The sequence below is a fragment of the Ahaetulla prasina genome, chromosome 2, assembly GCF_028640845.1.
Source record: "Ahaetulla prasina isolate Xishuangbanna chromosome 2, ASM2864084v1, whole genome shotgun sequence".
In the NCBI taxonomy this organism is placed as follows: domain Eukaryota; kingdom Metazoa; phylum Chordata; class Lepidosauria; order Squamata; family Colubridae; genus Ahaetulla; species Ahaetulla prasina.
In genome coordinates this window covers 177,355,300-177,383,213 of record NC_080540.1, presented here as the reverse complement: position 1 = coordinate 177,383,213, position 27,914 = coordinate 177,355,300, and the positions used below count along the sequence as shown (strand labels likewise).

Here is a 27,914-nt window from a genome sequence, read left to right as displayed (position 1 = left end):
TACACACAAATACTTCACATAAGAATTTCCAATATGAATACACAAATAATCCACAAGAAAGTGACAGTTTATTGATTTGCTTGATGGCAGTACAGTAACAGCACATGTAATACAGAAACATTATCTTGGTCACATTTAAGTCTGCTTATTTTTTAAGCTTATATCCTCCTTTCATTCAGGAACTCATAGCATCGTATAAGCAGCTTCCTGTTTCCATTTTCCCCACAACTTGTGAGGTAGGTTTAGTTGAGAGAGTATGAATGGACCCAAATCACTGTGAGCTGCTGTAGAGGAAGCTGAATTTAAGCCTGCATCTCCTTGGAACCACTCCATACTTAATAATCACATCAGATATCTTAAGGCAGTACCATTATTAATATATATTTGAAGAATTTAGATGATCACATTCCCATAAGAGGTACTTGCATTTTTGTTACATTAAAAAACTAATTATGCATTAACTCTTTCAGGCAGGAAATAGCCCATGGAAAATCTACCCAACTCAATTTTGGAATGTCAGGCTGAAAAGGAGAAAGTCAAGTAGGATAGGAATCAAGCACAAGAAAAGGTAACCATAAACTCCAATAAGATGAGCATTACTGGTCCATGTAGAATAGTCAGATCCAATTAATGTGCAATTACAGATAAAAATTAGAAGGAATGACATACTGATGGGATGAAAACTGTGTTACAAAACAATTTAAGCTTATTTGCACTCAAAATCTGGTCCAAAACCCAGGAAATTAATATTAATTGCAATTGTTAAAAGTTTAAAAATTAAACAATGCATCTTTTGGAATCATAAGGGATTACTTTTGGTTGACTATCTAGAAAACCAAACAGTTGTCACCCTGTTTTTCAGAATCCATTTTCATAATTTCAAAACTCTTCTTTCCTTCATCCCTGTCAAATCAATTGGCAAAGGTGCTCTTCACAGCTGTTATTATGTGTTTTGCACTGATCCCAAAGAGATCTAAGAGCTCAGCAGGTTTTCCACTCCGAGGCACATCTGACACAGCTAGACTCTGGACTAAAATACCAGGTTCTCCGGAGACAGCTGCAGCTACAGCTTCACCAATACCACCTAGAGAGAGAAGGAAAAAGGGATGGACATAAATGAAGATTTTCACTCAGAGCATGTTTGGTGCAATTTGCTCCCTTTAACAGCTTCATATGAAAGTTTGAGTTACAAAGTACATGTACGTTGTATGTAATTCAAAGTTACAAAGTTACATATGCACTTCCCTTTATCAATTAAACTCATCAAGAAATAGGTTTGCATATTTTAGCAGCAGTCAAACATCTATCTTTTGTCTTTCTCATTCAGAGAAATTCAGAGAAACAGAGAGACTGTAAGAAATATTAAAACTTAGGGAGTTTATAAAGATGTGCTTATTTTCTTGTTTGGTGCTGAGAGTTCAAAGAAAAGCATCTATTTTTCTTTCCACTGTATAGAAGCTCTTTTACCCATGCATTGTCTTGCATTCTGACTATGAACAAATAAAAGCACACAAATACAGTAGCTTCTTTTATAGAGCAGTTGAGATTGTGCTTCTTTCTATAGGAGAAAGCTACAAGCTTAAGCAGCATGAATGCCAATTAATTAAACTCAACTTAATAGGGGTCAATTAATTCATATGTTAAAGAGATCTATAGTTTCATATTAAATCACAAGAAGGAAAAATTACAGCCTTTCTAAAATCCAAAAGGCTCTAGTATAGTCTACAAATATTATTTACTGGTATCCAATATAGACTACCATCAGGTCTAGTATAACTCAATGTGGCTGATTTGCCAGAGCCATCTTGCCCCCGCTGATTCGCCATGAGACAGTTCAAAGTGGGAGAACTCAAGAGTGGCACAAGTGAATTGCAGCAGGCCTTGTTTTACTTTAGGTTTGACCCTTCTCAAGTTAGTAGTCCTCAAGGCTGGGATGAGCTGCAATTCTACTTGTCCCTCTCCTGAGTTCTCCCATGTTGAATTGTCCCATGACAAGTTGTCCCATTCCAATTACTGTCTCACTTTTAACAGTTTCCTAATCAACCATTTGGTGGGCAGAAAGAATGTGTGGTGAGCTCTTGTATTTAGTGACACTTTAGGCATATGACAAATGGCTGATAAGCAGGCTGTTGAATCGATGTCTTGATTGTAGCCCTCCATTGTTTATATATACTGCTGAAACTGAAAAGTGTGGTATCACATTTTGGGCCTCTGGTGGCTCAGAATAGGTATTTTAAATTGATAAATTGATATTAAAATTGATATTTTAACTTTGTATACTTGCTGTTTTTATTTTTGGCTGTACACCGCCCTGAGTCCTTCAGGAGAAGGGCGGTATAAAAATTTAAATAAATAAATAATAAATAAATAAATAAATAAATAAGTCTGCTGAGACTAAGTCTCAGACTGAGACTAAGTCTCAGCAGACTAAGTCTGTCTGTTATTAACACAGCTGCTTGCAATTACTGCAAGTTCAAGTCCCACCAGGAAGACTCAGCCTTCCATCCTTTATAAGGTAGGTAAAATGAAGACCCAGATTGTTGGGGGCAATAAAGTTGACTTTGTATATAATATACAAATGGATGAAGACTATTGCTTAACACAGTGTAAGCCGCCCTGAGTCTTTGGAGAAGGGCGGGGTATAAATTCAAATTTAAAAAAAAAAGAGCCTGTTGACCAGCAATTTGGTGAGATGCAGGGAAACATATTGCACTGGGGATATATATAAGGAAAAGGATATATAGCCCCTGACCCACCAACTAGCATCACATATAAACAGGCTGCCACATTTGTTTTAACAGAAACTGAATGGCCATCAGGCAATCATTCATAGGTCATAGTAGGTTGTACTCCCAACGTATAATTTTTCTCTACAAAGCACAGCAGTAGGTGTTTCTAAACTATTAAGCAGCACATGAAAAAGTGGTAGCATCAACATATAATCAATCTTGGCAATTGCAGAAGCAAAACTAGTTTGGAAAAAAAAAGTTACTAATATAGGGGATCTGGGCAAGTGCATCTTTAGCCATATCCAATTTCTCCCAAGAAAAAAATGAAAAAATGAAAAAATGTTTTTAGTAAACTACTTAACTTCTTTGTAATGATCCTCAACTGTAATGATATGTCCCCCAGTGGCTCTGGCATTGGAAATGATGGTATCAGCATCCAAAGGTTTGATTGTAAATGGATCTATTACCCGGATATAGATCCCTAGAAAAAAGCAAAATACTAATGAGAAGAACGAAAGAAATAATTCTATTAAAATTGCTGAACAAGTCAACATATAATTGGATTTATAATCTCCAATGCTCCAGTGTCCAATACCTTGTTTGGCTAATTCATCAGCAGCTGAAAGAGCTTCATGAAGTGTGACACCTGCTCCAATAACAACTACTCTGTCAGCATCACTTATGCGAACAACCTATAAAAGTAATCAATAGACATAAGCATTTTTAGAAGATGCCTAGCCCACTAACATACTAAAATCATACAGAATTAGAAGAGGGGGAGTATTTTAGATCTGAGAATTAATGTATTTATTTATTTGTCACACAGTATATATAAGCGTAAACATGAAATAACTATACAATATATGAGCATATATATAAGTATGAGTATGTAATAACTATATTAATTGGATATAACGAAAGGAAACAATAGGACAGGAATGGTAGGCACTCTTGTGCTCTTATGCACGCCCCTTACAGACCTCTTAGGAATGGGGTGAAGTCAATAGTAGACAGTTTTTGGTTGAAGCTTTGGGGATTTTGGGAAGAGACCACAGAGTCAGGTAGTGTATTCCAAGCATTAACAACACTGTTACTGAAGTCGTATTTTCTGCAATCAAGATTGGAGCGGTTAACATTAAGCTTAAATCTATTGTGTGCTCGTGTATTGTTGCAATTGAAGCTGAAGTAGTCTTTGACTGGAAGGACATTGTAGTAAATGATTCTATGAGTTAAACTCAAGTCATGCCGAAGATGGCGTAGTTCTAAATTTTCTAAACCCAGGATTTCAAGTCTGGTGGCATACGGTATTTTGTTGTATTCAGAGGAGTGGAGAACTCTTCTTGTAAAATATTTCTGGACACGTTCAATTGTATTGATGTCAGAAATGTGATATGGGCTCCAGACAGTAGAGCTGTATTCAACAATTGGTCTAGCAAATGTTTTATATGCTCTGGTTAGTAGTGTAGTGTTTTTGGAGAAGAAGCTACGCAAGAGTACGTTTGCAACTCTTAAAGCCTTTTTTGTGATGTAGTTGCAGTGGGCTTTGGCACTTAGATCATTTGATATGAAAACTCCAAGGTCTTTAACAGGGTGGGGGTCATCTGTAAGGTAATGTCCATCAAGCTTGTACTTAGTGTTTAGGTTCTTTTTTCCAAAATGTAAGACTGAACATTTGCTGGTTGAGATTTGGAGTTGCCATGTTTTAGACCATTCAGATACAAAGTCAAGGTCTTTTTGAAAGATAGCTGTATTGTTAGTGGTGTTAAATAGTTTGACATCGTCAGCAAAGAGAACACAATTACTTGTAATTTGGTCACAGAGATCATTAATGTATAATACGAAGAGTGTTGGTCCAAGAATGCTGCCTTGGGGAATGCCACTTTTGACAGGAACAGGATTTGATAGAGCATTGCCAATTTTGACCACTTGTTGTCTGTTTGACAGGAAAGTTGTTATCCAATTGTGGAGGGGTCCTGAGATGCAGTAGGATTTTAGTTTTTGGAGAAGTTTATCATGTACTAAGGGACACGGTGGCTCAGGGGCTAGTACGTTGAGCTTGTAGATTGAAAGGACGGCAACTTAGCGGTTCAAATCCCTAGTGCTGCTGTGTAACGGGGTGAACTCCTGTTACTTGTCCCAGCTTCTGCCAACCTAGCAGGTTTTTTTTGGGGGGGGCAAAATTTTTATTTTCCATAATAATTCCCACCATTTGACCAGTGTACAATACAATCACTTATCCAACAATCAATCCTATACTCAAATTATACTCAATCAGGGCTGCTCGACCACCACTCCCTCCCTTAATCCTTTCTTCCCTTCTCATCCTTCTTCAACTTTCCCCACCATCCTTCTCTTCGCTTTCCTACTTCCCCACCTCTTTCCCACTTCTCACTACCATCCTTTCTAACCCTCTATCTTCTCCTTCTTCTTCTCCTGCTATGCTTTCTTCTCCTCCTTCTTTCCTACCTACCCACCTGCCTACCTACTTTCTTCCTTCTTTACTCCTCTTTCCTTACCCTTTCCTTCGGGAGTGGTTACCGAGCAGTCCCGACTTTACACCATTCAACTTGTTTAATTCTACCATTATTCCTGTACAATGGCAACCAATCAATTTATAGTCTTCCCTTCCCCCATTTCCCCACCCCCGAGACTTCCCAGAACAGAATACAGGGTATTGTAACTAACAAACATAATCTAAAATATAACATAAAACATATTCCATTTCACACCATCACACTATCAATTCCCTTCTTTCTTAAACTAATACATAGCAATTCCTAACTTCACTCAAAAACTATTTGATATTTTTTAATCTGATACTTATTTTGAATATAATCAATCCACTTCCTCCATTCCAAAATATATTTTTCTTGTGTACAGTCTTTCAAGTAGGCAGAAATTTTTGCCATTTCTGCTAAATTTGATACTTTACTAATCCATTCTCCAATTGTAGGTAAGTCTTCTTTCTTTATCATTAATCACATCTCTAGAATATAACTTAGTATAATATTCTAAAAAAGCTTTTTTAATCAAATTTTGCTGATATACTTCCTTACCTTTATATTCTATTTTATCAATTATACGTCGTTTCTGTTTCTTTCTTAATAAATATGCTAACCACCTTCCAGGTTTATTAGAATTATTAAACAAATTATGTTTTGCATATTGTAAATTAGTTGCCACCTGATCTGCCATTAGCATATTAAATTGACCTCTTAATATATTTATTGACTTTTATTTTACTATCTCCTGGATTACATACCAATAACTGCTCCTTCCTTTTAATTTCCTCTTCTAATTCTTTTCGCCTTTTGTGCAGTCTATTTCTATATTTATTATTCATCTCTAATAAAATTCCCCTCATATAAGCTTTGCTGGTGTCCCAAACTATCTCTATAGGTGTCCCTTTATCCATGTTCAAAGAAAAAAATTCCTTCATTAGAGTTTTACATTCATTTACATTTTGTTCATATTTAAACAAGTTCTCATTCATCCTCCACGACCTCCTGGCCTCTTTTCCCGATCTAGCTCAATCCATACCGGCTATGATCAGACAAAGTTCTAGAACAAATTTTGTCTTCTTCACTCTGAAAAACAAATCATTAGTAATTAAAATAAAATCAATCCTAGAAAAGATTGATGTCTGTCAGAAAAAATGTAAAATCTCTCTCTTTTCATTATGCGTTCTCGCCATACATCTCTCAATTCTAAATCTTCCATCAAATCAAAGAATGCCTTTGGCAGTTTTACACGATTGGAAATATTTCTAAGACTTCTTTTATCTTTCTGGTATCCATCACTCCATTCCAATCACCCATTAATATATAAGTTTTATAATCCCAAGATGTTATTCTTTTATGTAAAACTTATAAAATTTTCTTGTTGTTGATTTGGTGCATAAAACTCCTATTAAAAATATTTTTCTCCTCTCCAATAAAAGTTCAATAGCAATATATCTTCCTTGATTATCCGCCTCAATTAATGTTGCAGATAAATTACTCTTTATATAAACAACTAGTCCATTCTTCTTTTCTGTAGCAGATGCAACAAAATGTATTCCCAATTTTGAATTTATCAAATATTTCTGGTCTAATGTTCTAATATGTGTTTCTTGTAAACATACAATGTCATTTTTAAATTGCTTCAAATAATGAAATATCTTTCTTCTCTTTTGTGGTGAGTTTAATCCATTAACATTCCAAGATAAAAGTCTAATTGCCATTATCAGCAATCGGAAACTTTTGAAGCACCAGCCACAAATCATATCTTTCTTTGGGCCTTGCTCCTCCCACTGTTTCCATCTTGGTAATAGCAGATTGAGCCTGTTGAGCCTTTTCTTCTTGTTCCTTGCGTTTGACAGCTGCTCTTGTCATCCTTGGCTCTTTTGGAATCTCTGATCCCATCTTAGACACATCCAACGCTTGTAAAAGGTCTTCTTCCATTACTATCACTTCTTTTTCTTTAATTTCGCCTTCCTTTCTCCTACCATCCGGAGATGGTGGACTTCCAGCTTTAAGCACATAAGCATAAAACTCTCGTGCTTTACTGACTGTATTAAGACGATGTGCTTTCCCTTCATAGTAAACTATTATACCAGTTGGGATGTCCCATCTATACTCAATCTGACGTTTTTTAAGTTCGTTCACCAAAAAAGCAAACTCCTTCCTACCTCTCAACATTTTGGGGGGAATTTCCTTTAGTATTAAAATATCTTGGCCAGCCGCTTGAATCTTGTCTCCTTTAAAAGAAGCTTGTAAAATCTCATTTCTCACTGTTCTAGTAGTAAAATAAATAACAATGTCTCTCGGAAGATTTCTTTGTCTTGCTATCCAGGAATTCTCACGATAAATTTTATCAATATGAAAAGCCACATCTACTGGCCGAACTGCCAAAATCTCTGCAAAGGCCTCCGAAAAAATTAGCTTCAAATTCTCATATTTACATTCTTTCAGGCCACGGATTCGTAAAGCAAGTTCCATAGCTCTATATTGTACCAAAACAATTTCATCATCAACTTTATCCATTTTACTTTGAGCTGCCTCAATCTTATTTTCCAATTTTAAATTAACTTTCTTTATTTCTTCTACTTCCTGCTCCAGTAAAATCACATTTGATGCCAGACCCTTTACTGCTGACACCAAACCTTCCTTGACTTCTTTATTTCCAATTTGAATTTCTAACATCTGTTTTTTCATCTCTGACATTTCTTCTGTAATTAATTTAAACTTATCTTCTATCTGGGAAGTTTGCAATTCATAGCATCGTTAAGAGATTCTTTCATAAAATCTTTCAGATTATCCTGAAGTGCTTCCAAATTTAGTGATTTTGTATCTGCTGTATGTGCTGGAGAGACTCCCGGTGTTGATGTTCCTGGGGTTTTTGTAACAGTTGACTTTAATTGTTTTGCTGCCATCTCTTAAAATTTCTCTTTAACTTAATGTTACGTATAAATCTTTTAAGTCTTTTTTTTTTTTTAAAAAACAGTATCTCTTCTCCCTTCTCATTAAAATGTTTTAAAAAATCTCCAGCTGGCCTTCAGCAATAAACAGCAGACAGTGAGAATTGTAACACTTTTGTTTTCAACTGCGTAGCTCATTAAAGAACAACCGCCATTTTCGCTTTAAAGTCAAATCCAAAACTTAAAAAAATAACAACAGGGAATTGATTAATTACTTGCTTTTATAATTAGAGCTCTCCTGTTTCTGTTCAGTCCGGTATTATCTTCTTTAAGTTAAAATTGGTCCCGGCAGTTGGTCGCGGCAATTAGGTCTGCCGAAGCAGGAAGAAAAGCCTCAGATCTGGAGCACTTTGAAGTTCTGAGGGGGCTTAACCCTTCGAGCCCCCTGGTATCTTCCAGGAGCTCTAGGGAAGCTCTACCTCTGCTTCTTTTGCTCACCTCCTCTTCTTCTCCCGAAGAGGGGGAGTTCCGAACCACTGGACAGCTGATTGTCGCTGTCTTAGCAGTCCAATACGATCCAGAGGTTGGTGACCAAAAAGATCACCTCCATTGCCAACGGAGCCAACCAGGAAGTCCTCAACCAACCTAGCAGTTTTGAAAGCACGTAAAAATGCAAGTAGAAAAAATAGGGACCATCTTTGGTGGGAAGATAACAGCGTTCCGTGCGCCTTTGGTGACGAGTCATGCCGGCCACATGACCACGGAGACGTCTTAGGACAGCGCTGGGTCTTCGGCTTTGAAACGGAGATGAGCACCACCCCCTAGAGTTGGCAACGACTAGCATGTATGTGCGAGGGGAACCTTTACCTTTACCTTATCATGTACTACTTAGTCAAAAGCTTTACAGAAGTCTATGTAGATTGCATCTATTGCTTTGCCCTGATCAAGATTTGTAGTCCATATGTTTTTGCAGTGAAGAAGTTGTAAATTACATGATAATTTTTTTCTGAAACCAAATTGTTTATTAGAGAGTAGGTTGTTTGTTTCTAGGTGGAGGGTAATGGATTAGTTGATGATAGATTCCATTACTTTGCAGGTGATACAGCATAGAGAGATTGGTCTGTAATTTTCAACTAGGCTGGGGTTGCCTTTTTTGAAGACAGGGATGACCGTGGCTAGTGACCAAAGTTTGGGAAGGGAACTGGTCGTGAAAGCTTTTTCAAAGATTATACTTAGGGGTTCTGCTATATTAGTGGAAAGCTTTTTTAAGAAGTATGCACATAATCCATCAGGTCCAATAGATAAGGATGGTTTTAGTTTGCGAAGAACTTTTTCAACATTATCTTCTGTGAAATCTATATGTGTTAGGTTGTTGTACTCATTGTTGATACAATTGATTGGGAAATGTCGGGTATAAGCCATTACTGTTAACAAAGACTGAGGCAAAGAATGTGTTAAAGAGGTTTGCTTTAACTGTTTCATCATTATATTCTTTGCCGTTAGATTCTTTTAGTGGTGGGATGGATCTCGAGTCTTTAAGTTTATTGTTCACAAAATTATAAAAAGCACGATTGGAATTTGTGCGCAAGTATGAAGAAAATACCAGAATAGGCAGAACTCCACTGTTGACATGTACCTTCCCTAATGTGCTTGCTTGCAAACACCATTACCAAGAATTCTCCATGTGTATCATCAAAGTTTATTTAAAGAGGCCTGATGGTTCACAACTGATCCACTATTTCTACTGCAGAGATATAACATTGAAACCCCTAAAAAGGACTATTATCCAACTAAAAAAAAATCTGTTTTCTCAAGATCAAATTCTAAATAATTATGAGAAAGTGCACTGCATATGGAGAACAACTTGCTCTTAATGGTTAGACTTCATCTCTGACCCAAAATGTACAAAATGAATGACACTTCCAAGTCACCCAGATGATAAAAAATTGTTATAACAATGGAAAATATTGAAAAATCAACTTTCTTTTTCCACCCAAGACAACTAAACTGCCTTCCTTTAAACAGTTGCTAACTGGATGCAATCTCTTTAATATTGCTTTGTTTGAACTAATTCTTAATCCAAATTCCAGGGACTTATATCTACAGCTAGGAAATACAGGAACTCAACTCACTTCTCATTTGTTGAAAGCCTATGTAGATGCTAGGATAAGTAAAAATTCTTGTTGTCAGAATAGTATCAGTCTTCTGCCATCTAATGGTAGACTACAATACCTGATGCAATAACTTCTACATTCTCTTTTGATTGGTCAGGCAGGCAGGCAAGGATGGTTTATGTCAGTGATGGTGAACCTATGGCACGCGTGCTAGAAGTGGCATGCAGACCCATCTCTCTGGGCATGCAAGCCGTCGCCCGTTGCTCTTCCGGGTTCTGGCCCACTGGTTTCTGGCACATGAGAGTGTCGGAAACCAGAAGAGCAGCTGCTCAGTGTGCATGCATGTGCCGGGAAGATGATCTTGCTGTTTCTGGTACACACATGCGCGCTAGCCACCTGGTCTTCCAGTTTCCAGCACGCATGCACGCACTCCCATTTCAGCACTTGGTGCCAAACAGGTTCACCAACAGTGGTCTATGTTAAAGGTTTAGCTCTAGAAATAGGATCGCTCTTCTGTATATAATCTCCTTTGATTATTTCACAGCATTTCTAAATAATTTAAGACTGTGTTCTGTATTTTATCTGAAGCCAAGCTACCTGCTTCGGGGAAAAAAATATTTGGATGCCATAATTCTTACTCAGCACATTTCAGTTAATGGTATACAGAACCATTCAAAGGAACACTAAATGTTCGACTACCATTATAGGCCAAATTGCCAAATATCAGAGTTCTTTCTTTGGATCTTTGAAAGCTGAAACAGAACCAGAAATCATGTGTTTCAAATCCTTTACCTTAGCATGGCCAACCTCAAACTTTTCTTCCTGAGAATAAAGGATAGGAGTTTCTGGACGACTGGTACGAATGAAGCATATTCCCTGAGGAGCAATATGGAAGAAGAATATGAATACTCAGAAGAAACAGAGATTACCAAAATTAAACATTATAGAACATAGAATGGTTTTAAATAATTGTATTGAAATGTTATCTAAAGAACACAGCAATATAAAACATGCTAGATTTATGCAAAGCATCTTAACCACTTTTTAGGGCAATGCTATCACAGAAGGATATATAATTCAAGTAAAGAATGAAAGATACCACACTGGAAATATACAGAATACCCCAAGGAACTATTCACAAAATATATATGTTAATTATAATCTCAAATCAAAAATAAAATTTACAAAAACGTTAGGATGCCAACCAGTAAGAAACTACATTGATTTGGAAAAGTTGCTAAGGCCTTAATCAGCTTGTGAAATTCTGGCCATTTAAGAGATTCTGTGAAGTATGTGTCTAGAATGTATGTAGTTAATGCTTAATAAGGATTTACAATTGTTACAATTTTTGTTTTCTGATATATGGATGTATTTGTTGAATGTTTTAATATCTCTCTACTGTTACCTTAATGTATCATTATGAACTTAGCTTTTTTAAAATGCTTAGATTTGTTTTCAAATGGTGTAAAATAGCTTGAAATAAATAAATGAAATAGCCTGCAAGAAAATGAGGGCCAGGGTAAAAGAAAATGCTATAAGCAAGAAGCTTTATTGCAAATTGTGACTTTTTAATCTAGCACACCACAATTTACTTCCCTAATTTAATGATAATACCTCAATCTTGACAGGCCAAGCCCAATACCTGAGATAATATCCTTTACCCACATACCTTGGTGCTTGCTGCCAAAGAAACAGCATATTCAGTGGAGACTGCATCACTTGGGTAAAACACAGTACAACCTGGAATAGTTCTGAACATGGCTAGATCTTCCAAAGCCATCTGAGAGGGCCCATCCTCTCCTGAGATGAAGAAGCAGTTGAATAAATTGCTTGCCATGTCACAGAAAAGAATGCATTCAAACATTCAAACATTCAAACATTATACCATTCATTTGAGAGTATGAATACCCCAACCATATCTCCCAATATTAGACCACTGAGATTTAGCATACAATTCAGTCTTTTATGAAAACTACAAAAGGCCAATCACGTTATTTACAAATCAAAATCTCTCTTTTAGGTAGAGCTAGCTGAGTTCAGGCATTTGGTATTCTGAGTAGATGAACAGCAAAGACAATAAAGCAGAAATCCCAAAACACTCTGCAAGCACTCCATCTAAACAATTTCTACTTTCCCTATACATTAGACTATTAACATTAAACCTTATCATTACATTGAATTATTAATAATAACCAGTCTTCACTTCTGGTGTACAGCTAGCATAAACATAAAAGTAGATTTTTCGTAGGATGAATATGTTCCCTGTTTCCCCCAAAATAAGACATCCCCTGATAATAAGCCCAATCGGGCTTTTGAACGCATGGCAATAAGGCCAAGCGCTTATTTCAGGGTTCAAAAAAAATATAACACAGGGTCTTATTTTCACACAAACACGGTTGTATTTGGACTACTAAAGTCAACATTCTTTCACAACTTAGCATTCTGCCCTAGCAGCTGATTCCCAAATATGTATGTTCAAGATTACTGAAAAGAAGAAAAATCAAATGAACTGGGAAAAATTCAGGATTCCTTGCTATATCATACTCTTGATCTTCAGTTAATAACAATGTTCTGTTTTTAAATATCTCGATCAACTGCAGGCTATGTAAATAAACAGAAAAGTGTCAGCATGGTCATCATAATCAAAAAGACTATAAAGATTTATGTTCAAATTCCCATTTAGTCAAGAAGCTTACTGGATGACTTTGGGTCAAGTTATAATATAGGATTGCTGTAACGATAAACAGAAAAGAGAACAATTTGTGATGGTCCTCACCCTGCTGGAGAAACAAGAAGCTTTAAGTCTAATTATAGTAATTAAAGTAAAGGGGTTTAGTTATGAGGCAGAACATACCTATAGAAACCCCACTGTGTGACCCACAAAGTTTAATGTTTGATTGGGAGATAGCAGCCATCCGGATATGGTCAAATGCTCGAGTGAAAAAGGCAGCAAAGGTGCTGGCAAATGCAATGGTGCGGTTCCTAGCAGCACAGCCCAGAGCGACACTCACCTAGAGCACATACACACACACACAAAAGTGTCATTGGAACGGGTCATGCCATTGTCCTTGTCATGCCACAAGATTCACCAATCCATTTCATGTTTTCAGACTCACCATGTTCTGCTCAGCAATGAAACACTCTATATAGCGTTCTGGATGGGCTTGTTTGAAAAACTCAGCAAAAGTGGAGTTTTTAGTATCACCATCCAAAACAACCACATGTTTGTTAGTCTTTCCCAGTTTTACCAGAGCCAAACCATAGGCTTTGCGGGTAGCCACCTGACAAAAAAAGAAAATCTCATTGCAGGTCATTTAATTTACCATCAAGTCAAAAGGACATTCTAATCGCATTTGATAAATATTACATTTCTATAAACATCTTCATTCTTCTTATCATATGCCTACACACAAGTAGGGAAAAACTCAATTTATTTTAGCTAGGAAAAACTGCCAAGAAGTTTCACTGCAATGGAGGATTGACATTAGAATGCAGGCATTTTATATTAAATTCCTGTACTAGGAGAAATTAAATTTTGCATTAAAATTTAAACAGTATTTCTAAATTGTCTAAATTGAGGCTCAGAGTTGCATGCAGTCCTCAAACACTTTGGATATGCCTCTAGAATCTTCTGCACTGACCCTTTTAATTTTTACATAAAAGCAGAAAATTATTGTGAACATGGAAAATAATAAAGTACTTTTATTTAATTAAAGCTCATTTTTGGCCAGATCCCATCTATTTTATTCCAACTAATTTTGTGTGCATTCCCATGGTTAAGTGTAGTTCCTGTTCCAAAAATGAATGCAAATCCTGATCTAAGATATCTATCATTTTCCAAATTAATATACTAATTTGCCTTTTATTCTCATGCACAGGCTTTTTGTCTTGCATAAAGCTTACTTAATTCACATACTATTGTGGGTCCTTTGCAGGGTTTCTCTGTGGAATAAGGGGTACTATCAAACTAAATTTGAAGACGAAAGTAAAGGAACCTCAAAGGAGGTAGGTTAGGAAGATGGAATGTGACAAAAAAAGAAAAGTCCATTTCAACTCAATGTCCAAATTAACACTGAAGATGTATGTTATTCATATGCCAGAAATAAAGAAGGCGAACAGAGCATTCTTATAGGCTTTACTCCTTTAGTCTTTTCTTATGGGTATAGGGAGAAAAAAAATTAAATCTGAAATTTGTGAGTGCTCTGCATCAGATCCACATCACATAGACCTTTTGAAAAAGATGCATGGCATAAAAAGAACAGAAAAAGAATAGAGTATTTGCAAATACAAATCTGCTTAGCCCATGCAGTACCTTTTCTCCTATAGTATAGGTAGGTAAAGAAGGCATTTTGATATCCATGGTATTGATCGGTGGCACATCTTGAGCAGGTGGCTGGATAGTACAAACATCACTAGTCTGGATTTGACTCTGAATGGTTGAGATAACAGATTCCACTTTATCTTTTGGAATGGGCTTTCCATGCCAATTGTCAGCATTCTCCACATCTAAAACAGAGAACATTAGTAAGTGACATTCAAGGACTCTTATTACCTTTTCCCATTCCCAAGATTCAGAGACTACTTTCACCTGGGATTCCCCGTCCTTTGAAAGTCTTGGCCACAATCATGGTGGGCTTCCCCTTCTGTTGACTTGTTTGCCATAAAGCCTGGCATAGTTCCTCCACGTCATGACCATCCACAACACAGGTATTCCATCTAGCAAAAGAGGAAAAGGTTGGGGCAAAAGGCAGCAGGCTTCCTACCAGAATTAGGACAAAAACAGCCAGCAATGCTTACCCAAAGGCTTCACAGCGTTTATGATAAACATCTGTATCATGGCCCAGTGGTGCTGCTTCACTTTGCCCCAGCCGGTTCACATCAATAATGGCCACTAGATTATCCAATTGATAATGAGACCCAAATTGTAGGGCTTCCCATACTGATCCCTCAGAGGATTCACCATCACCCAGTAGGCAGTAAACTCGGTAACTAGAAGACAGCAAGACACAAGAGTCCCAACGTGTGTGTGTGTATACACATGCATGTAGGATAAGTTTCTTTTACCATTCATTCTTTGCCATTCTCTGATCCAGTGGACTTTGCAGTAGAGCAAACAAAAAAACAAAAAAGAGGCAAGAAACTTTTCTTGTGAAAGAAGCAACAGGCTTCATTACGTAGACTTTTACCAGATTTCTCACCTCGTTTTATCAAAGTATTTCCCTGTATAGGCCATTCCACAGGCAGCTCCCAGGCCCTGCCCCAAGGAACCAGTGGCCACATCCACAAAAGGAAGTCTCTGTTAAGCAAAATGAAAGAGTTTTACAAATGGAATAAATAGCAACACAAATTTTTGGGTATTTCATTGAAAACAGTCTTTATGAGATTAGTCCTTTGTCCTCTATCTTTTCTGGGCAGAAATATAATCTGGATCTTTTCCAATATAAATATATAAATACACACCTTATTTTAGTGCCTTTGTATTCCAACAAAATATATTCCAGTTTGTAATTCTATCATAAAATCCCAGTTTTGTTATACATATGTTTAATACTAGTTTGCAGAGCAGAACAAAGCAAATTTTATGGGCTAAGCTTCTGTATCAGTGATCCAGATGTCTTCATGAAAGAAGCAACAGTACTATTGTTACATTCTATAAAGCTGATCTTGTACTATTTATAAATACGTATGTATTTTGACTGGATAGATCAAGTTATTTTTTTTTCCAAAGCTCCCCAAAATTCCCAGCACTATTCTTAGAAGAGTACTTACAGGCGTTGGGTGACCTTCCAGGTCAGAGTCTATTTTCCTCAAATTTAACAGCTCAGGCTCCTTGATAAAACCAGCTTCTGCCCATGCAGCATAGAGTATAGGCGCAGCATGTCCCTGTGAGGGGCAAACAAAGTAGCCATCACAACCATGAAATAGTAATCTCTCTAGTTTTTAAGAAGATTACTCTGGGATGTGGTGCTGCAGAAAGAACTGAGTCGAACTCTCAGCTAAGAAGAAATAAACCGTGGCCTTACTTGAGCATTATAATCCAGTCCCATTCTCCAAAGATCACCCCCCCCCCATATTCCTTGCACTCCTCTCACCTTAGAGAGCACAAAGCGGTCATTGCTGGGGTGACCTGGTTCATTTGGCCTGTAGCGCATGGTATGAAAGAACAACACAGACATGATCTCTGCAGCACTGCAACATGATGTTGGGTGTCTGCAAGGTCAAAAGGCAGAGAGACAAAAATTGAATAGGAGCTACCCATAGAGATACAAAATTACTATTAGAGTTGAATTTACAATTCAGAGCATAATATTCAGTTAAAAGACACCCCTGTGTCTTCTGTGTTCACCAGAAGCAATAAAAAATCTACACTGATTGGCTTCACATCACCACCCATAGGCTGAAGAAGACCAGTTTAATGAGAGTACAGTAGCTCATAAACTTCAAGTAAAGCTATCAACGACCTAGAAAAGAGCTATTCAAATTAATGGATTTCTGCAAACTAATTAAGAACATTTCTTGGCTTCATCATCTCAATTGATGGAAGCCGCTAGTTAACCCTTCTGAGACTGGAACTCAATAAAACCTTCATTGCCCCCTCCCTGCAAGCGAACTTAGAGAGGATGGCAATATATTGTACCAGGAAACGTTCCCATTATCATATTTAGCTGTAAGAAACAAAAAAGAAAATACAATCCCCGGCGCACGACAATGGTGGGAATGTCACAAGTTCCCTCAGAAAAGAGAGTGCAACGCATCCCTTCTCTTCGATTACCCGGAGTTCGAAGCGCAAGTTGCCCGAATAGAGTGAATCCGAAGGCGATTAGCAATATCTCGTAGGTTTTGCAGCGTTTTCTCCTTCGGCTTAACGTAGCTGCTGGCCATGATGAAGCTCCAGATATCCCGATGCGCTAAGCACGTTTTGCTCTTTTTTTTAATCCGGCTGGCCGGCGCTCCGCCTGCAAGAGGAAGTGAGCTCAGAGGCTGGGGAAATTGGCGAGGAGTGGGGTTTGCGTCGGTCACCCCATGCGTAAAAGCGATTGCTACGTTGCCAGGCCTGTGGGCATGCTAGAACATCAGTTATAGTTGGCCAGTTTCTCATCATATGATACTCGCCAAGTCTCTGCCGTCTGCTTTCTGGAGCCAGGTTGTGCTCTAAACCCTCTGGAATCCAGCACTAATGTTTGCGTGAGCCGTGGCCTTGTGGGGCTCTGAACCCTCGCGGAGGGTGGGAACCGAATGGAAGAGGAGTGAATTAAGTGTCTCACAGCCCGAGAATCTTGTTCTGACGTCGCTACATTAGAATGCGACTGAAAAAAGCAGTTTTTTCTGGGTGCTTGAGCGGGATCCATACTTTTTATTACTTGTGCTCGAAAATGGGTGAAATGTTTTCCCTCTGTGTGAAACCTCACACAGGACATCGGAGGAGTGCTGCTTACCTTTGATAGGCTGGTTTCTGATGAGCACCTTTTTAAAAAGATGTGTGGATGCAGGAGAAAATCATTTCCCCATTTGTGACACTGCAGGAAAGAATTCTCTTTCCCCTTCCCAGGTACTGACTCTATAAAATCCTACCTACAACTTGGGGAATAATTCTTGCTGAGCTCAATACTGAAATGCAGTATTCACCCAATCAAATTGCAAGGGCAGCAGAGCTGACCTCAGGAGCCTAACTTCAAGAAGGAATTGACATATGGCCTGTCCAGAAACATCAAGCAGCCTGGAATGTGGGGAACTTCCTCTCTAGAAGTACTCTATGTGTAGCCTTGCAGGTTTGGCATTACAGGAGAGGAAGAATGCCACTGGCAGCTAGCCCAGAGTGTCTGTTTGCCAAGAGACTGACAGACAGTTGCAAGGGTTGATAGCATGCTTGGATAAAGTGCTTGGCCTCAAGTTTGTTTGTATACCATCCTTGTTTTTAGATATGAGAAGAGAGAGAAGAAAGAATATGTCACTATCTTATACCATAAATATAGTGTTCCCTTTTAAGTTAGAATATAGGAGAAGTATAATTACTTTGTTAAACACATGCACTTTTATTTGTACCATTGACTATTTAAGTGGACCCTGTCTTGAGACAAACTGAGTAAGCTACCTTGGAGGAAGTGTTGGGCTGCGATGGCTGTGATTGTGCCCTAAACTAAATTGCAAACTAGTCAGCCACATCCTACCTGGCTGCAGATCCACCATGTATAGTTAGATTATAGCTCTCTGTGACAGCAAACCATCATTATTAATTATATTTTGTGCCATTACAGACATTTAAGAACATAGAAGGGTCTGAAAATCCTGGGCAAGCCACAGCTGAAAGAGCAAAAAACATAGAAAAGCCTCCGCCTCGCCCCAAACCATACCACTATGTTTTTTTACAGCTTGTATTAATTTTAGTGGATACTCTCTTTCTACATAAGGCATCAAAATGTCCTGAACTATCTTTGCTTGTGCCAGTAAGAGCTAGATTTGTGTAATGATCCTCTCGGTCTTCTGAAATGTTTCTGCCTTCATATCAAGAGACCAAGCACATCATGGATCCCTGTTTATTTTCATAGCTGTCGAAAGGCAATAAAGATTAGAAGATGATGCAATCAGACATAATCTCATATGACAACAGTGATTATATGTCATTTATTATAAACATTGATTATATGTCCTTTATTATTATATGTCCTTTATTTCAAAGAATTGCTCTTTAGATTTAATTTATTTATTTGAGTGGTTTTGCTGTTGAATTTTCCTTTGTAAAACAAAGTTATAAACATAAACATCTATCCTTACAGACTTCTGCCAGATTTGCTGCCTTTTAAGATTTATCCTTTTTTTCCAAGAAAATATGATTATTATAAGTGTAATCTCCTACTTCGTTCAAAATTTGGAATACAAGATGCAGGTACAGCACTTGCAAGTCATATTAATTCAGCCCCTGATTAATTTACTCTAAAATTAACAATAACAATAGGTGGATAAAAATGCCAAATAAAGTCTAAACATCTGGCTGACTGTGATGAACCATAATTAGTCTGATAATGGATATGGCAATACCTGACAATAGTAGAATAGAAGAGAAAGACCTGGAGAAAAATCACAAAATGCAAAGACTTGTAAATAGAAATAGAGTACTGTGACAAAAGAAAGCAAAGGTAGTACTAATAGCAATAAGCTCCTTGAGTGCAATCCGAAAACAACTGGAACATCACTTGAACACCATTGGCCATAAAGCCTCCATTAGTCAATTGCAAAAGGCAGCTTTACTGTACTTGGAACAACTTACATCCAGTCTAAACATCTGGCTGATTGTGTGATAAACTGTAATAATAATAACAGATAGAAAGGTGGGTTGAGGAAAAAGACTCCTCATGTCTATTGACCTATGCTTAGGAGTAGTCAATTATATTGTATACCCATTTGGTACAATGTATTAAAAAAAAATCACAACGAATTTACTTTCACAGAAAACATTGCGTTAGATAGCATGTTTAACAATAAAACTCACTGTCTGATTATTCTGGATATGGACTGCATTAGTCTGGCAAGATTCTGTCTATTAAGTGTAAACAAATAAATAATTGGATTTGATTGGATTACACTATGGGTTTAATCTTTACACTGCCTGAGGAGAAAACATTATTTTCAGTGCCATCTTTGATTTTTGACTAGGCAACAGTTTTATCAGATAACATTTTAAATACAATCTCATCCATAAAGTCATATTTATTTCGATCTTCCTAGATTGAGTGACAGCATCTGCTTGCCATCTGTGGTTGAATTCTGATCATATAACTTGGTTGGTCACTTTTGCAAATACAGTTCATGTGCTGGTTCTTCACTTCACTCCCACCAACACATAGGTTTCCATATAAATGATTGATTGAGTTTATATGTTTCTCCAATAGTAGTCAACTCTTGAGCCAACTCTTAAATAACCAGGAATAAATAAATCATAACAATCAACCAGTACCAGCTGGTCCTTGGTTAACAACAACAGTAGGGAGCAGAGTTTCAATTGCAATATGGTGGTAAAATGTGATGTCATGTAAATATGCTGCTTAAGGATGGCAGTTCTGGCATTTCTAGCTACTATTGTTAAGCAAATTCTGCTACATCATCAAGTGCAATATCATGGGGTTACAATTTTCTACCTCCTGCCAACTTCCCCATTAATTATGCTTGTCCAGCTCCCAATGATTGTGAGATGCTGCAATGTCATAATTGTGAGCCAGTTACCATATGTCGGATTGCAATTGTGTGACTGAAGGGATGCTGTAAAGACCAGAATTTTGAGGACCAGACATAGGTACAACTTGTTCAGAATCTTTGTAAGTTCAAAGGATTGCTGAATGAGTTGTAACTAAGCAGGGCAAGCTATACAATATGTCAATGAACAACTACACCCTTAAATAAATACTGCACAGGGGTAGTAGAAATGTGTAGCCTGGTTTTAGGTTGCAGATGGTTTATAACAAATAGCTTTGCACTACAAGAGAGAACTACCTTAAAACATATCCACCCCAAGGCTTTAGGACAGTCAGATTTTAACTGCCTTCTGAAAATCAGCAGCATCAGGACTATACAGGACTATATAGACCAGGTGAATGAGAGGCAACGGGCAGCATTTGACAAGGGCTGCTTTGTGGATCTTGCTGATGGGACTCCCTGTGAGACGAAACCTCAAAGAACTAATTTTTCCTGATATCATTTGGTGAGGAAATATACTGTAATTGGGATCATGCAGTTCCAAAGATACTTAGGTCCTAAATCATGAAGGGCTTTTAAAATGAGATCCAGCATCTTGAATTGCACTTGGTAACTATCTCAGACAGGATGTTGATATGCAGAAACTGAGATACACATCTAACTACTTCAGGCTGCTACATTCTGGAGCAGCTGCATCCAACAATCTCTAAGGATAGGATAATGGGAAGCACATTGCAGTTACAATATGTGCCTCATTCACTCAGAAGAAGGTCTCTTGTAAGAGCAGTTGGGATAGTTATTTCAGGCAGGAGTTTTGAGGCAATAGCAAGTGTAATCAAATAGAAGATATTCTTTAACTAGTAGATTTATCTACTAGGAACTTGTTGGTAGAAAAATCCCATTTGAAGAGCAATTGCTTCATCTAAATGGGATGGCTATACTTATCCCATTAGTTCACAAAAGCTGTCTGTGATTCCTATTAATTTACCTAGGTCCATATTAATTAGTGGGATGGAGAAACTGCATTATATATAGGTAGTATCTTCATTTCAAAGACTGTAACAGGCCAACATTTTTTATTTGAAAATGTAATTTAATTCTTAGCAGCACAATAAAAAACTGTGTGTTTATATTTCTAGGCTTTCTATTATTCTGATTCTTCAGAAAACAATGGGATAAAAATCTCTTATTAGCAATTTTTCACAAAGAACACCAGCTAAGTTGGGCAAATTCCCAAAATACTGGAAAGAAATATATCAAAATATTCAGAACATTCTGGACTCCTGGTAAGGATATGGCAAGCTCAAGATACTCTTGAAGAAGGGGGGATGAAGTTATGACCGAAATCGTTGGCTGCATGGGGATCTAGGCTAGTGAAATCTCTCTGAATAAAGAAGAAATCATGCGCTGCCCACAAGTATTCTGGACAATGGCTCCTTGTGAGTAGGTGTCAGGAACCAATATTTTTGTGATCTGCTTGTGTTTTGAGTGACTAGGAATGGGAGAAAAGGTTCCATGAATCCTAATTTCTTAATCATTTTGGCATTAATTTTTATTGTTTCATTGTTTTTTAAATATTCAGAACCTCTGTATTGGCAAGTTTCATTATACTCACTGCATTAATTTCCTTCAATCCTTTACAAAAAAGTTTTAAGTATGAGTTTAAGGATTTAATTTAAAAAAATTAATAGCAAAAGGGGGATTAGAGTTGATTTTAGAATATTATACAGGGTCCAGATAGGTTTAGTAACATTCTGAAATTATATATAAGAATCCTTCCTGAGGGAAACTATCCATGTTTTTGCATTTGGAAAAAAAACAACATGATAAAATAGGACTTTGAAAGTTGGACACTAGGGGACACCAGAAGGAAATAAAGGTTATAATGAAAGAGAAGCATACTTAAACTCAATCTAATAATGCAGAATGGAGCAAAATCTTCATCAATGGGTACAATGAGAGCTATTTGTAAACAATAAACTCAGAAGTTAATTTTAAAGGTCTCTGAAATTATTGATAGACTAAATGGTGTTACAGAAGAGGAACAAGCATTTCTCGACAAGACTGAAATTGATTTCAGTGTGAATTAAAAATGACAGGCGAAGAATATGGAAAAAGATGAAATATTGAATACAGAAAAAAACCCAGGCTGATTTTTGGACATAGAAATAATACTCCAAAGAGTGTCTTGGATAATCTTTCTACATTGGAGTTTGAAAAAGAATTTGTTAACATTGTCAACAATCTTGTGAGAGAAGAGGAGAGAAAAAGAAAAAGAAAAAAAAAGTGTTTGAACACTATTTGAAGAGACTAATGATTAAGATTATTGTAAACAGAGGGAAGGAATATAATGTTTATCTATTTGTCAAGATTAAAATAGATAAGTTGTTATTTCTGGAATTTTTAATGATTTTTTTCTGATTAGAATAAGATGATTATATTTTAAAGTTGTGTGTGTGTGTGTATATATATATATATACATACATATACATATACACACACACACACACATGCAGGTTTTGGTATGTTCTGGTCTTTTCCCATGTAAGATTGAAAGTATTTAGGCAACGTTTCGATGAGATCTCACTCATCATCTTGAGGCTGGAGTTTTTTGGCTTTGTTCTTATGTGAGCAAAGTGCTCACATAAGAACAAAGCCAAAAAACTCCATCCTGAAGATGATGATGATGATGATGATGATGATAATAATAATAATAATAATAATAATAATAATAATAATAATAATAATAATAATAATAATAATAATAATAATATTTTAATTTGTATACCGCCCTTCTCCCGAAGGACTCAGGGCGGTTTACAGCCAAAATAAAATACAGCAACAACACATACAATACTAAAAACAAACATTAAAAAACTTATTCAATTTGGCCCAATATTAAAATACAATCAACCCTATAAAATTAATAAAAATTACAAACCCATAAAATATGCTAAAAATTTAAAAAATTCAAGCCAGTCCAGCAAGACGGAATAAATAAGTCTTAAGTTCGCGGCGAAAGGTCCGAAGGTCAGGTAGTTGCCGAAGTCCAGGGGGAAGTTCATTCCACAGGGTAGGAGCCCCCACAGAGAAGGCCCTTCCCCTGGGAGCCGCCAGCCGACATTGCTTGGCTGACAGCACCCTAAGGAGTCCCTCTCTGTGAGAACGCACAGGTCGCTGGGAGATAGAAGATGGCAGTAGACGGTCCCGTAAGTGAGATCTCATCGAAACGTTGCCTAAATACTTTCAATCTTACATGGGAAAAGACCCGAACATACCAAAACCTGCATACATATACCCATGAAAACCTACGAAAACACACACACACACACACACACACACACACATATAGGTCTTGGCATTTTTGGGTCTTTTCCCGTGTAAAGTTGAGAGTATCTTGGTGATGTTTCGACAAGGTCTCACTCATGATCTTCAGGCTGGTGTCTTCGGCTTCATGCTTTTCGAGCAGAGTGATCGGAGCTACCGTCTCTCTATACTCCAAGACCCTGCATACAAGCCCCTAAAAACAGACCCCACCACCTACCTAGAAAAAACCACTAGATCCAAAATAAAAGCCTCCCCCATCAGCGAAGAAATCCAGCAAAGAATCATTCCCAGAGAGAAATCATCCAGATGCCCTAAGCTCTATGGTCTCCCCAAAATACACAAAGAAGGAATCCCACTTAGACCCATAGTCAGCTCCATAGGCTCACCTCTACAAAACCTAGCCAAATTTCTCGCCAAACAACTACAGCCCTATGCAGAATCCATCGCCTCACACGTAAAAAACTCATTCCAGTTCATAGAGATCATAAAGAAACAAAACTTACAGCCCAGCGACCTACTCGTGAGCTTTGATGTCATATCCCTCTTCACCCAAGTGCCAATCAAAGAAGCCTTGACAGCTATCCAAAACAAATATAACCCCCCCAAGCACATCCTAGATCTGACCAACCACTGCCTATCCAACACATACTTCATCTATAATGGACAAAAATACAAACAAATAGAAGGAGCACCCATGGGATCACCCCTCTCACCTGTCATTGCCAACCTCTACATGGAACACTTTGAAACCCAAGCACTAGAAAAATCTGATCACAAACCCAAACTCTGGCTCAGATACGTAGACGATACCTTCATAATCTGGCCACACGGGAAAGAAAAACTTGACAACTTCCTCACACACCTCAATAGCCTACACCCCAAAATACAGTTCACCATGGAAACAGAAGTTAACAACCAACTTCCCTTCCTAGATGTCTTAATCTACAAGAAACCCAATGGCTCCCTAGGACACACCATCTATCAGAAGAAAACACACACAAACCGCTATCTGCACGCACTCTCACACCACCACCCAGCACAGATCAACTCCGTAGCCAAGACACTCATCTCTAGAACAAAACGCTTAGCTAAAGAACAACACCTAAAAACCGAACTACACATTCTCACAAACGTACTAATATCCAATGGATTCCAGAGAAATAAGATTACCAAACTAATCCAAAAAGAACCCCCCACTAAAATCCAAGACAGAGAACAAGAAAATGGCACAGCCCTCCTCCCATATATAAAAGGCACCACAGACAGAATCAGCAAGATCCTCCACAAACATAACATCAAGACAGCATTCTGCACAAACCAAAAAATATCCACCATCCTAAGAAACCCCAAAGACAAAATTGAGTTAGAAAATCAAGGAGTATATGAAATCCCATGCACCGCCTGCCCCACCACATACATTGGACAAACCAACAGAAGAATAAGTGGATTGAAGAACACAAGAACTCAGTCAAAAAGAGGAACCAATTTCTTCCCTGGTCCAACACCTTAAAGCCACAGGACACGATATTGACTTTAAAAAGATCAGAACTATCGCCAAAACTGAACACTTTAACAACAGAATAATCAGAGAAGCCATCGAGATAGAAAAACGCCCACACAGCATGAACAAACGAGATGATACCTCCCGCCTACCAGCCATTTGGAAACCCGCCCTTATTGACAAACGAGTCCCTAACACGAGGAATGACACCAGACCCACACTCACGAGGTCCACACAGGATGTCACCACCACACATCCACCCAGAAAGCAGACCCAAACCCACACTGATCAGGAAACACGACCAAGGACCAGAAGCCAGACCGCAGCTGCAACATTAGCCATTTCAAACCCCTCCAACCCATACATGCAGCAGACGGACACCCACTATGAAGATGTGGCACGACCGCAAACACGAAGCCAAACAACAGCAATGTAGCTCACCAGCTCAAATCCCCCTGCAACTCAGACTAATCTGAGCACAACCAAGCCCCCACAAACAGGACACCCCCCCCAGCCAATCAGAGCACAAAAAAAACCCCAGCCAATCAGAGCACAGCCAAGCTCCCACCCAATCAGTTCAAACCCCCACTAGCAGTTAAAAAGGAAGAAACAGCTGCAATCACACATTGCTCCCAGAAGCACGAAGCTGAAGCCTGAAGATGACGAATGAGACTTCGTCGAAACGTCGCCGAGACACTGCCAATTTTACGCAGGAGAAAACCTGAATAACCAAAGACCTACACACACACACACACACACACACACACACACACACACACACACACACACACATATATGTAGGTCTTTGGTTATATATAGTGTTATATATATAGTGTTATATGGGGAAAAGTTCATTTGCTGTATTTTTAATTTATATGGTTACAGTGAAAATTGAGTTGTTATCTTTAATAACTTTTGTTGGATTTTTATTGACTAGATTTGGATGAGATTGGGAGAAATTTGTTTAATGGTAGAAAATGAGATTTAAATGTAAAAGGAAGGAATTCAGATGAGTTTATTAGATTGTAATACATTGGTTATTTTTGGTAACTCTTAATGGGTTTTTGCTGATTAGGATAGATGATGAGGTTTTAAAAATTTGTTTATAGAGAATAAGGTAAGACATGGGAGGAAGATATGGTTTGTTGTATTTTAATAGATGGTGATAAATTGTTGAAGTTGTTTATACTTGCTGAGATGAAGTTACTGTTCTTTCTCTTTTAATTTTTTTCTTTCATTTTCCTTTACACTTTATGTCTGTTATTTTGTGTCTACCCACACACGTTTTATGTTGTATATCTTGTATTACATTTATTTGTACAATGTAATCTTTAATAAAATTATTACAAAACATTCAGGAAATTCTGAACATAAAATTAAAACCACAAATATTTTTATTAGACATTATCCAAGAAAGTTATTTTATTAAGATTTATGTTGCAATTGCCTGCCACAACATTGGAAAAGAGAAATCTTGCTGTCAATACATTGAAGAGTATGCAGCAATGGAAAAATTTACATTTACAGGAGATGTTTAATCAAATTCAACCAGGTGTGATTCCATTATATTCAGCAAACTGTACCATACAGTAAGGCACTAAGAATATAGTTTTTGAAGAAAAATATATAGCTTTAAAAAATAATAACAAAATAATTCAAACAGAAATGAGTAATAATGTCCAACATAAAATATAAGAATATTCAAGTAGCAATCAGATGGGGGGAGAGAAAAAAGAGACGAGTTGCTAGAATGCAATTTTATAGTATTTTTAAAACTCTTTTTAATTCTGTTTGTATTTTCATTTTTTCTTCCAAAAATTCTTTTACGTTTCTTTTTCTTTTTGCCTGCATGTTTTACTTAACAAGATTTTTTAAAATAATAGATTTCAGATTACATCCTTTTGAACAAGAAATAATATTTTAGAAACAACCTCCTTGCATTTATGCTGTTGAAGATGATTTGACATTAATGCTCTTTAAAAATATATAGATACATTTCAGTAAGAAGCAATCACATGTATTAACTTTGAGATTTAATATTTTTAGATATTTATGATCTATGTTTTCACATGAAAGTTGATTCCTGGACAAAAAGTATAGACTTACAGACAAATAACTTACGGTTCAGCATCTGAAAGACAAACCTCTGTCTTTGGGCCTCTGGTGGCTCAGCAGACTAAGTCTGTCTGTTATTAACACAGCTGCTTGCAATTACTGCAAGTTCAAGTCCCACCATGCCCAAGTTTGACTCAGCCTTCCATCCTTTATAAGGTAGGTAAAATGAGGACCCAGATTGTTGGGGGCAATAAAGTTGACTTTGTATATAATATACAAATGGATGAAGACTATTGCTTAACACAGTGTAAGCCACCCTGAGTCTTTGGAGAAGGGCGAGATATAAATTCAAATAAAATAAAAAATAAAAAATAAAAAACAACAACAAATGGCTCCAACTATTCAGTGGTTTTATTAATTAATATAGATTAGATTAATATAGATTAGCTATGGATGATTATAAGGAATCATGGCCACAATTTATTTACACACACACACAAACACACACACACATTTGTTTCTTCTGTTATAATTTTCTGTATTTTTCTTTTTTTTCTTTAGTTATTTTAAAAACCTTTTTGAAAAGAGAGATGAAGAAAGTC

General features: G+C 37.2%; 1 protein-coding gene across 1 annotated transcript; it reads right to left on the bottom strand.

Moving 5' to 3' along the window:
* Window positions 1-51: 51 nt before the first annotated feature.
* Window positions 52-17,279, bottom strand: TKTL1 (transketolase like 1). The gene is made up of 14 exons (XM_058172475.1): window positions 17,014-17,279; window positions 16,334-16,451; window positions 16,011-16,124; window positions 15,440-15,537; window positions 15,039-15,230; window positions 14,830-14,957; window positions 14,554-14,747; window positions 13,358-13,522; window positions 13,096-13,252; window positions 11,911-12,041; window positions 11,034-11,117; window positions 3,325-3,421; window positions 3,093-3,210; window positions 52-1,086 (listed from the first exon to the last, which is right to left on the bottom strand). The coding sequence occupies exons 1-14, from the start codon at window positions 17,121-17,123 to the stop codon at window positions 912-914; spliced, it is 1,881 nt and encodes a 626-aa protein (XP_058028458.1). The 5' UTR covers window positions 17,124-17,279; the 3' UTR covers window positions 52-911.
* Window positions 17,280-27,914: the final 10,635 nt, after the last annotated feature.

Excerpts from the sequence above, each read along its gene's own strand:
- TKTL1 (XM_058172475.1), bottom strand. The coding sequence starts at position 17,123 with ATGGCCAGCAGCTACGTTAAGCCGAAGGAGAAAACGCTGCAAAACCTA. Across the intron at positions 13,523-14,553 it reads CCTATACTATAGGAGAAAAG|GTGGCTACCCGCAAAGCCTA; the intron begins GTACTGCATGGG and ends TTTTTTTGTCAG. Across the intron at positions 3,422-11,033 it reads TTGAGGTTGGCCATGCTAAG|GTTGTTCGCATAAGTGATGC; the intron begins GTAAAGGATTTG and ends TTACTTTTATAG.